At 46.6% G+C, this 12,224-nt stretch overlaps 1 protein-coding gene across 1 annotated transcript in view; it reads right to left on the minus strand.

Annotated features, from left to right (window-relative positions):
* The window catches only part of LOC126100715 (glucose dehydrogenase [FAD, quinone]-like), a gene marked incomplete at its 5' end in the record, with an annotated part of 49,382 nt that overhangs the window by 13,135 nt on the left and 24,023 nt on the right, over positions 1-12,224 (minus strand). Inside the window, 2 exons of the mRNA XM_049911334.1 lie at positions 6,928-7,093; positions 7,191-7,381. Coding sequence (XP_049767291.1) covers positions 6,928-7,093; positions 7,191-7,381 — 357 coding nt within the window. The remainder of the gene's footprint in view (positions 1-6,927; positions 7,094-7,190; positions 7,382-12,224) is intronic.

The raw sequence follows: 12,224 nt of genomic DNA on the forward strand, positions 1-12,224 counted from the left end.
AGACCGTAGGATCCTATGCAGTGCCGTAGGGGACAGCACCGCCACTTCCCAGCAAATTAGGGACACTGTTGCTCCTGGGGTATCGGCGAGGACCATTCGCAACCGTCTCCATGAAGCTGGGCTACGGTCCCGCACACCGTTAGGCCGTCTTCCGCTCACGCCCCAACATCGTGCAGCCCGCCTCCAGTGGTGTCGCGACAGGCGTGAATGGAGGGACGAATGGAGACGTGTCGTCTTCAGCGTTGAGAGTCGCTTCTGCCTTGGTGCCAGTGATGGTCGTATGCGTGTTTGGCGCCGTGCAGGTGAGCGCCACAATCAGGACTACATACGACCGAGGCAGACAGGGCCAACACCCGGCATCATGGTGTGGGGAGCGATCTCCTACACTGGCCGTACACCACTGGTGATCGTCGAGGGGACACTGAATAGTGCACGGTACATCCAAACCGTGATCGAACCCATCGTTCTACCATTCCTAGACCGGCTAGGGAACTTGCTGTTCCAACAGGACAATGCACGTCCGCATGTATCCCGTGCCACCCAACGTGCTCTAGAAGGTGTAAGTCAACTACCCTGGCCAGCAAGATCTCCGGATCTGTCCCCCATTGAGCATGTTTGGGACTGGATGAAGCGTCGTCTCACGCGGTCTGCACGTCCAGCACGAACGCTGGTCCAACTGAGGCGCCAGGTGGAAATGGCATGGCAAGCCGTTCCACAGGACTACATCCAGCATCTCTACGATCGTCTCCATGGGAGAATAGCAGCCTGCATTGCTGCGAAAGGTGGATATACACTGTACTAGTGCCGACATTGTGCATGTTCTGTTGCCTGTGTCTATGTGCCTGTGGCTCTGTCAGTGTGATCATGTGATGTATCTGACCCCAGGAATGTGTCAATAAAGTTTCCCCTTCCTGGGACAATGAATTCACGGTGTTCTTATTTCAATTTCCACGAGTGTAACTTAGTGAGGTAGCATGTAGCTCTGGCTGACGGCTAAACGGCAAGTAAGCCAGTGAGCGTTCATAGGTGATTTATTAGGTTGGTGCATAACTTCTTAACGTTTTTGTTTTGCCTGTCTGTATCGGTTACTGTCGGTTTATTTATCGATTTTCATTTTTCATTTCTAGCTTAGTGTTGTTACTTGAGTTAACGTATTGTCATCTTGTCATTTAGAGACAGTGAGTAGAGCTGTGGACTCTAGAAAATGGGATACCGAGTGGAGAAATCGGAGTATTTCCGACATATTCTTCTGTTTGAGTTCAGTAGAGGTTGGCAACAGCGGTGGCGTCCAGAAACATTTGCGGCGTCTGTGGGGATAAGGCCACTGAGCGGAGCACGGGAAGAAAACAGTTTTCTCGTTTTAGGGAGGGTAGTTCTGACGTTAGTGACCCTCCACGTTCAGGAAGACTTCCGGGCTTTGACGGAGATCGTTTAAACGCCTTAATCCGTAATGACCCACTTCAGTGTACTCCATAAATGGCAAATGCTGTGAACTGCGATCACTCCACCAACGTGCGACATTCGCATGCAACGGGGAAGGTTCAAAAGTAGGCTGTGTGACTACCGCGTACTGTAAACCAAAATCACAAAAATCAGCGGGTGGCCATAAGTGCACCTCTGCTTGCTCGTAATCAGTTGGCTCGTCAACAACACCGACTATTCGTATCCCGCATCGTGACTGGTGACGACAAATGGTGTTTTTTATGCTAACATAAGGGACAGAAAGGACTGGTTGAGCCCAAACAAAGCAGCGACTGTCCGTACAAAGAGCCGCACGCATCCACGAAAGACGAGGTCGTGCGTCTGGTGGAACAGCGACGCTGTGGTGCGCCAGCGTCATTACTGGCAGTTACTGTGAACAAGTGGGACGTCTTGCAGACGCAGTCCGATAACAGAGACCACGAAGACTGCCTGAAGCGATACTGCCCGTCCGCATTCTGCCAGACTGACAAAAGACGCTGTACAGAAGTTACCCTGGGAAGTCATTCCGCACCCACCTTATTCACCTCATCTCGAGCCCACAGATTTTCACCTTTTCCGCTCTCTATGAAACGAGCTTCAAGGAAGTTCCTTTCCGGATGAAAATGCGCTCCAAACATGGCTCGACGAGTTCTTCCTCAAAATCACGTGATTTCCACAGTCGTGGAATCGAAAGTTACCCCAGCGTTGTCAGACTGTTATAAATATTCGAGGAGGATATAGTTGATGGCTAAAGTGTCTCTTATGCGTACCTGTTGACCCAAGGGATTTGCATGCAGTTTCCAACATGTCTCCGAAAGCGCTCGCAACTGAAGACCCGAAAGAGTACTTTTCCACACTGAAAATGTGCGACTGCTGCTTTAGTTTTCTGTTAGAAAAAGTGCGTAGTAACATCTAGTGCACTCATCTCATCTAAGAAGAGATCCGATCTTCTCGTTGTAGTAAGACAGGGTGTATACGGCCCGGGACATCCGGGAGATCCGGGAAAAACCCGGGAATTTTTTCATCCGGGAAAAACCCGGGAATTTCTTAGAATTCCGGGATTTTTCATTGTTTTAGATTTCAGTTAAAGTTTTGTAGGTTTGACGTGTAAGATCTGATACTCTGACAAAGAACTTTAGTCCACTACTGCTGAATAATACTGCAGCAATGAAACATAAATCAGGGAATAACACCAAAATAGACTTTTAGTTGCATAGAAAATCGGTAATTTACACAATGGACAGACCAGTTTGCCGACACCGTAAAGTGTCAAAGGCTTTAGGTCGAAGATTATGCAGTACGTCCGTAACAACTAACGTGCACTCAATGTGCGTGACGGCACAATTGTTTACTTTTCTAACAGATCACCAGTAAATATCACGAATAGTGGCTTGAGATGCGTTACTTTCAAAGGAAATTTCCACGCAAGATGATTTATGTTACGTGTGAGAATGTGCAGTGAATTTCTTAAATCACAGGGCGTTATAACTCTCAATCAAAACGTAACACTTTGAGGATCAGCCATTTGAAAAATGTCGGGCTCAGAAGATAAGTCATTTATGCCACTATTTAAAATTTTACCGGCACATTTGTATTTGATATGACTTAACGTGTAACACACCCTAAGAAAAGACAGAGCTTCAAGTTAGTTTTCATACTTCATGTTGTTTTTACATAGATAAAAAATTATGCGATCGATGGCAAAAAGTGTAATTGACCTTCAAAAAAATGTGCATAATGTGTTACTGACTAATGTCACAAGTCTTTTCATGCCAGAACACCTCGACTGATAATCATTTTGGCACGATTTTAATTGCCAAATTAGAGCCTGTTAGTAGGCCTACGGACTTCCTATCATTGTAGGACTAATAACAGTGGATGCCAATAGACGATGCAATTCTCGTTCGTACATACACATCTACGTACGAGTTAACCGCTGTAGAAACGCACTTTGCTGAGTTGAGCGAGCTCGGCCTACCTTCGTAACGTACGCGCCGCGGCCCGTCTTTCTCGTAGGCCTCCTGCTCTGGACAACTGCCGTCATTCGCTAGCGAGATCACGTGACATGAGCTATGACTAGCTGACAAAAGTGCATCGCTCAACGCAATCTCTATTTTAGAGTTTCCGAAGCTACCGTGCTGTAGTTTGTGGAATTTGTACGTATACTTTCGCAATACGAAAATAAACTCTGTGCATATTGTCTTGCATCGAACATCTTTCCAAACGTTATTGTTTTTCCTGGATTTCGATTTCTAAAGTGCTGGGACGTCCTCTGCCGGTATAAGACCTTTACGATTCAAAGGACTGATAGGTTTTACAGCTCCCAGGGAAAGTATACTGTTGCTTAACACGGATGTATTTTCACCCGCTTTATACGTAATTTCATCCGGGAGAAATCGTGTTTTTAACCGGGAAATCCGGGAAAAATCCGGGAATTTTTTTTTCTTGTCCACGTAGACACCCTGTAAGATGTTCAGAATCTTACAATAAATACTGACACGATGCTTTTGATTTTATGTTTAATCTCCATCTCCTGAAACTCCGGTATTCCCGTCGTCTGTTCCAGGTGTGTGACTGCGGCTGCACTGACTGCTTTATTTTTGTACAGTGGACGTTTGACGGTCCACAAGTGCTCCTGTTCTGCGTACAGAAAAACAAAATTAACCGTGGTATCGTCACTCCAGCGAGCCAAGTTGCTGATCCACAGGAAACAGATAGCGTGACAAGGCAGACAATAATATGGTTCAAATGGCTCTGAGCACTATGGGACTTAACTTCTAAGGTCATCAGTTCCCTAGAACTTAGAACTACTGAAACCTAAGTAACCTAAGGACATCACACACATCCATGCCCGAGGCAGGATTCGAACCTGCGACCGTAGCGGTCACTCGGTTCCAGACTGTAGCGCCTAGAACCGCACGGCCACTCCGGCCGGCGCCATTTATTGGTGAATTTCTTGGACATTCATTCCAATAATGTCGACATTTCGTAGGTAATTTTGGAAATGTTGGAAGACACAGCAGTTCCAAGAATTGTTATTCTAACAATGATTGTTGTCCTAATGAAAGCGCAAAACAAACAGAGTACTTCCCAAACGCAAAGAAAACATGTACAGCAATAGCTGTCACCGACAAGGAAAAGTATGTACATTTTCGTGTTCGACGAAGGAAGAAGAAAACACTTAAACTTAAGCAGTATGCAAAGCTGATTTCGTTTCATAAAGTCTGAACATGAAGTGTGTAAGTTGAAGAAAGATTACACGAAGTACGAAAATCGGCCGAAATGAAATTGGCAGATTTCTGAAAGAAAAACTATTCGAAAGATTTAGAACTGATCGTGAGAGTCAGTGCACCGTTACCGAAGAAATCTACACAACTGGGCGCTCTGAATTGCGAGTTAGATGAACGTTACTAATTTCCAGGTATCTTCGATCTGCTTAAACGGATTCTGCAAATTATACAGAAAAGGAGGTGGCAAAATTACGAAGTCCACCTGAAGCAAACGCGTAGAGGAGATGTCATTAATAGGTAATACTAAAAACGAATTCTTAGATGACGTGAAGGGAAGCTTCTTGTTGTCCCCTAAAGGTGCATACAAAGCCAATCATTCCGTCTGTTAGTATTGGTTATCCGTCTTCAGCTGACTGCAGTTTAATTAAAATGATTTACACAGGACGCGTTCCGCTTTTATTTACAAAGCATCTTCCGTGGTTATTCTGCATATTGGATTCATACGTTTGTACATTTTTGGTTCTTTTAGGTTAAAAACATCGTTTTGTTTATGAAGTTGACGCGCAACTTGTTGCGGTGTTTCTTTACATATTCTGCTCCTTCCCTGCTTGGTAGAAGCGGTTGACATCGAAAGACTTCGATTCACACTTGCACTTGGCAGTTTTTGCCATTCTGCAGTATTTCTTGCGCTGCATTATTTACACTTGACTTTGATAAACTATTTCCCATTACGCACAGTAACAGTGTGAATGTCTGTTCGTTTGTCTTCGTTCACGTTGTGAGTGTTGCCAACCTGCGAAACTACTTTTGTATGTGTGTGTGTGTGTGTGTATGTGTGTGTGTTTCAGTGAGTGAAAATTAGTGAAGTTGTCTAGAATGTTAGGTAGAGAGGTGAGGGTAGTGTAAGTGGGTTGACATTTTTTTTTTGGGAGGCTGGTGAGGGATAAGGAGATGAGGCTGGACGGTGCTTATAGGACAGAATCAGGGAGGAAATGGTTGCGGTAAATGGGACCTGTAGTTATATGTGTATATTTAGCGTTATATTATGTGGTCAATCAGTTAAAAGATTGTGTGGTTTGTCAAGTTCGTCTGATCATTTATCAGTTTTTTTTTTGTTATGGTTTCGAATCATTGAAGTTTCATGCAAACTACACTTTACCATTCCAACGAAAGAAAGAGATTCGCTTTGTGCAGCCGATGAATGCTGTAACACATTCCTATTCAACAATACCAATAATAAGTATCAGTGGATTACTGTTTCCGCAACTTTATTTCTGTCTTCAGGTACATCAAGGCAAATTAGGACGAACAATTTTGGAAAAAGAATTGTTTACTTGCAATACTCATGTAATCGACGTAGGAAAATGTGGAAAAATGGGAGTGAATACTTTTGATGTTACTTCCGAAATATATTATTACCATTTCCAGAGATTAATTCATTGCTTCTGTTGGACTCTTTGGCTGGACACATTGTTACCTCTGTCTTTAGGAGGATGACTAAAAGACTGCCAGTATAATTGGGATTCCACCCACAACTAACAGTGTGATTCATTCTCTCGATAAAAAAAATCAGTTTTTGAGATGTTTGCGGGACGATATAATTTCCGATAGTTCGTTGAGGTTGCTGGTTTATCAGCGGTGCTGTACTATTCTGTCTTAGACTGTATTCAAGAAGTGCATGTCCGCCTGCGCTTAGCTTAGTGGTAACGTGTTTGCGTACCACGCAGCGGGCCCGGGTTCGATTCCCGGCCGGGCTGGGTGTTGTTCCGTGCTCGTGGACTGGGTGGGTGTCGTGCTGTACTCGTCGTGCTTTCGTCATCATCGCCGACGCGCAAGTCGGCCAGCGGGGCGTCGACTGGAATAAGACTTTCAACCGGCGGCCGAACTTCCCCGGATAGGGCCTCCCCGCCAACAATGGCACACGACCATTTCATTTAAGTTTTTTTTTTCAGAAGCAAATCAGGAAGTTTAATTTGACTCGGTCTACCAACTTTCGTGCGGGGTAGGTGACTTAATTTTAGGCAACACGTGTTACACAGAGACTCCGCAGAGTGGCTATCCTACGTCCTGCCGTTTCTCAGAACTACAGCAAACATTGTTTCTCTAAAAAAAAAAAAGTTGTTCCCCATGACGTGATCTGTGATCCATAAGCGTTTCGTGCATAGACTTTGAAACGTGTTACATATGCACTAGCGTCCTCACCAAATTGGCAGAATGTCTGTGGTTGTGACCTTACTTGGTACTGATGAAGGCCATGGCCTCGCACTCGGGCAGCGCGTAGAAGGGGCCGCTGTTGTTGACGGCGAAGTTGATGAGGGCGGACAGCGTGAGGATGCGCGGCACGACGAAGGCGGGCCCCACGGGGTACTGTCCGGCCGGCGGGTGCATCGTGAACACCGTGCCTGGGGACGAGCAGGTAGAGGGACAGTGAGCGTCCTGGCAGACTGCAGCGCAGCTGGGCAGCGGCAGGGGCAGGGGCAGCTGGGCAGCGGCACTCACCGGCCAGGCAGACGTGGTCCTGCAGGTTGCGGCCGACGCCGGGCGCGTGCACCAGCGGCGGGATGCGCAGGCGGCGCAGGTGGGCGGCGTCGCCCACGCCGCTCAGCATCAGCAGCTGCGGCGAGTGCAGCGCGCCCGCACACACCACCACCTCGCGCGTCGCCTTCACCGTGCGCAGCGCGCCGTTCTTCCTGCCGCACACACATCACACACACGTGTGTCACAGCCGACACCCCACACGTAGTTATGCTCACCAGGGCAAGCGACAACTACATCTAAGTGACCACACTACAATTTACAGCCAAGTGCTAGGCAGAAGGTTCGTAGAACCACTTTCAAACTATTGCCTTCGCGAGTGGCACGCGGGAAAAGTGAACTCTTAACTGTTGCCGTGCGAGTTCTGATTTCCGACAAGTCCCTCGACGAAAAATCCATACCCTAAGACTGAGAAATTGCGTAGGACACACCGAGCAACGAAATAGAAGTAATCTGTTGAATTACAGACCCGTATCACTGTTTTCTTCTTCTGCATAGCTAGTTTATAACATGTTGGTTAAACCAGGTTGTTCCGTTTGTAGTACTGCCTCCTATTACATTTACTTTAATCGTACTTAAAGCTTCTCTAATGGTTTTCTCCTTTAATCTATTTTGATACTACATTTTAATACTCTCATCCTCTACGACTTCAGTTTGAAAAACCTGTTAATTTTTCTGTTTTTTTGGTCCAAGTTCCATGTTAAGCTTATACAAGAGCCCATTATCCGATTCTACATTGGCCGTTGATTTGAATGAACAGCTTTATTGGTAATAATGTAATCAGTAATCGCGCACTGACCTCTTGTATTAAATTGTTCAAATGCCTCTAAGGACTATGGGACTTAACAGCTGAGGTCATCAGTCCCCTACAACTTAGAACTAATTAAACCTAACTAACCTAAGGACATCACACACATCCATGCCCGAGGCAGGATTTGAACCTGTGGCCGTAGCAGCAGCGCGGTTTCGGACTGAAGCGCCAAGAACCGCTAGGCCACAGCGGCCGGCTGTTGTATTATTCAAGATGTATTTATGCTGTTCCTTATGTTCGAAGTATGTGTTATTAATACGTAGTTCGATCAATTTGCATAAATGAATTTAGTCCACTCCATTGTCATTTATTTCTGTTTCACTAAATTTTTGTTTCATGCCTGGAATAATTGAATCGTCAATACGTCCTATGAGATCGCCTGTGAGCAAGATTTTTCTCCTTTCGGGAACGATGTAAGTTACAGCTTTAAGATTATTATAAAACATTTCTCTCCCTTCCTTAGATCTTGTAAGATTATGTAGCTTGATCTCCATACTCGTAATATAGCACAGGAGAGCATATTCATATGCATCGACAATGCAGGAAGTAACTGTTGCTGTGTCAAGAAATGCAGGAGAGCACGCAGGGCCGGTTTAACCCCGCAGTACCAAGCAGGAGGAGGAGGAGGGGGGGGGGATTTTTGCCCAACTTTAGAAACTGTTGTAGTCTAGTCAATTACTTTATTCTTTTAAATTTTAAAAAAATGATATTGTTTCTAATTAAATTTTCTACCTGATTCCATAAAAGTTTTTCAATTTTTGGTATGCTAAAATTTATGTCTCAGTGGTAGATGTCACATTCCCCAATGACAGTCACGTTGAATATTTTCAGGTTCAGGCACCTAACTTACACATCAGTCTCTTTTTAAAAAGAATCTTGTGAGTAAAAATCAACAACATTTAACGAAATTTGCATTTGCAATTTTTTCTCCAGTTGGGCATAGAGTATCCTTTCTTGGTTGTCCACATCCCCGAAAATGTGTTAACCCTGCTAAGCGTGTGCTAAAAGATACACTCCTGGAAATTGAAATACGAACACCGTGAATTCATTGTCCCAGGAAGGGGAAACTTTATTGACACATTCCTGGGGTCAGATACATCACATGATCACACTGACAGAACCACAGGCACATAGACACAGGCAACAGAGCATGCACAATGTCGGCACTAGTACAGTGTATATCCACCTTTCGCAGCAATGCAGGCTGCTATTCTCCCATGGAGACGATCGTAGAGATGCTGGATGTAGTCCTGTGGAACGGCTTGCCATGCCATTTCCACCTGGCGCCTCAGTTGGACCAGCGTTCGTGCTGGACGTGCAGACCGCGTGAGACGACGCTTCATCCAGTCCCAAACATGCTCAATGGCGGACAGATCCGGAGATCTTGCTGGCCAGGGTAGTTGACTTACACCTTCTAGAGCACGTTTGGTGGCACGGGATACATGCGGACGTGCATTGTCCTGTTGGAACAGCAAGTTCCCTTGCCGGTCTAGGAATGGTAGAACGATGGGTTCGATGACGGTTTGGATGTACCGTGCACTATTCAGTGTCCCCTCGACGATCACCAGTGGTGTACGGCCAGTGTAGGAGATCGCTCCCCACACCATGATGCCGGGTGTTGGCCCTGTGTGCCTCGGTCGTATGCAGTCCTGATTGTGGCGCTCACCTGCACGGCGCAAAACACGCATACGACCATCATTGGCACCAAGGCAGAAGCGACTCTCATCGCTGAAGACGACACGTCTCCATTCGTCCCTCCATTCACGCCTGTCGCGACACCACTGGAGGCGGGCTGCACGATGTTGGGGCGTGAGCGGAAGACGGCCTAACGGTGTGCGGGACCGTAGCCCAGCTTCGTGCAGACGGTTGCGAATGGTCCTCGCCGATACCCCAGGAGCAACAGTGTCCCTAATTTGCTGGGAAGTGGCGGTGCGGTCCCCTACGGCACTGCGTAGGATCCTACGGTCTTGGCGTGCATCCGTGCGTCGCTGCGGTCCGGTCCCAGGTCGACGGGCACGTGCACCTTCCGCCGACCACTGGCGACAACATCGATGTACTGTGGAGACCTCACGCCCCACGTGTTGAGCAATTCGGCGGTACGTCCACCCGGCCTCCCGCATGCCCACTATACGCCCTCGCTCAAAGTCCGTCAACTGCACATACGGTTCACGTCCACGCTGTCGCGGCATGCTACCAGTGTTAAAGACTGCGATGGAGCTCCGTATGCCACGGCAAACTGGCTGACACTGACGGCGGCGGTGCACAAATGCTGCGCAGCTAGCGCCATTCGACGGCCAACACCGCGGTTCCTGGTGTGTCCGCTGTGCCGTGCGTGTGATCATTGCTTGTACAGCCCTCTCGCAGTGTCCGGAGCAAGTATGGTGGGTCTGACACACCGGTGTCAATGTGTCCTTTTTTCCATTTCCAGGAGTGTATTTTCATGCTCTGAACCTTATTAACACGGCAGTACCTCTTTAAAGTGATGTTCTAAACATAAGTCACCAACAGTCAATGAATTTATTGTTTTTTTAAGTTTTTTGGGGTAGGCGTGAAGTACCGCACTTAGTAATGTGTGTTATGAAAAATGCGTTTGTATTGCTAGGGTTTCGGCCCAAGTGACATAAGCCGCCGCTTGGGACGCTAATGTGAGAGCGGCGCCAGAAGAGGCCAAGTGCAAGATTTTTATAGAATGCTTCTTACAATTAGTAGCGAATACAGTACGGGTCAAAGCGTAGAAGGAAAATGAGGGAAGGGTGCAAAATGCTAAGTCGATTGTTCGGGAAAATCTTTTCGAAATGGCGCTGAGTATAGGAGGGGTGGCAGCGGGCGGTGCGGCGCGCGCCGGTGTTGCTTCTGTTCCAACTGCCGTTTGTTGCCTCGGCCGGACACGCTCGTACTTTTAATGTTGGAATCACTCTAGCGTGCTCCTTGCGAATATTTGTGGAAAAAGTGCTTTGCTCTTAAGCGATCGTTTTGTGGCACATGATATGGAATTGTATGACGAAAAAGTGCCAGTACAAATAACAAATCAACTTGTATCGCATTGCTTTTGTTGTTTATCAAACGACGATTCCGCAACCGTGGAGCAAGAAGAGCCAGTGGGAATTTCTCAGTCCTCTTGCTGATGATGACTGCTTCAAAGAGCTAAATGTTACAAACAATTCCAGAGGAGCCTCGAGTTCTCGCAATCCTCGGCCCTCGCGGGGTCGGGGCGCCCTTCTGGAGCAGAACTTTTGTTTTGAAGTACTCGCAATTATCATTTTGGAAGCCAGCAGATGGTGATCGTTCTCTATCGACGAGATTACTTTTCCAGTGCGGAAAGCCTAAAAACATTTGTAAGTGCAATCTCTTGCCCGAGCTTGGATTTCTTCTTAGACGCTTTCCGAGTGTTGCGGTGTCGTGAGCCTGGACACGGCCAATACACAGGGCGCCTACATCAAATCGCACAACCGCTAACTAACTGGGAGAATGTGTATTCCTTCACAGTTACGGCGAATTTTAGATGGAGCCAATAAATTCCATTGTTTCTGTGGAAACTTGAAGTGTGAAGTTCTCGTATTGTTTTTAGATGTTGGCTTTAAATACTTCTCGTTTTGTTGTTGCGAAGATTACTGGCGAAATTTGGTAAGATACCCCTGGTCGCGTTGTGTAAACTGAACTGTGTACAGGGTGTTTCAAAAATGACCGGTATATTTGAAACGGCAATACAAACTAAACGAGCAGCGATAGAAATACACCGTTTGTTGCAATATGCTTGGGACAACAGTACATTTTCAGGCAGACAAACTTTCGAAATTACAGTAGTTACAATTGTCAACAACAGATGGCGCTGCGGTCTGGGAAACTCTATAGTACGATATTTTCCACATATCCACCATGCGTAGCAATAATATGGCGTAGTCTCTGAATGAAATTACCCGAAACCTTTGACAACGTGTCTGGCGGAATGGCTTCACATGCAGATGAGATGTACTGCTTCAGCTGTTCAATTGTTTCTGGATTCTGGCGGTACACCTGGTCTTTCAAGTGTCCCCACAGAAAGAAGTCACAGGGGTTCATGTCTGGCGAATAGGGAGGCCAATCCACGCCGCCTCCTGTATGTTTCGGATAGCCCAAAGCAATCACACGATCATCGAAATATTCATTCAGGAAATTAAAGATGTCGGCCGTGCGATGTGGCCGGGCAC

The sequence above is a fragment of the Schistocerca cancellata genome, chromosome 9, assembly GCF_023864275.1.
Source record: "Schistocerca cancellata isolate TAMUIC-IGC-003103 chromosome 9, iqSchCanc2.1, whole genome shotgun sequence".
In the NCBI taxonomy this organism is placed as follows: Eukaryota; Metazoa; Arthropoda; class Insecta; order Orthoptera; family Acrididae; genus Schistocerca; species Schistocerca cancellata.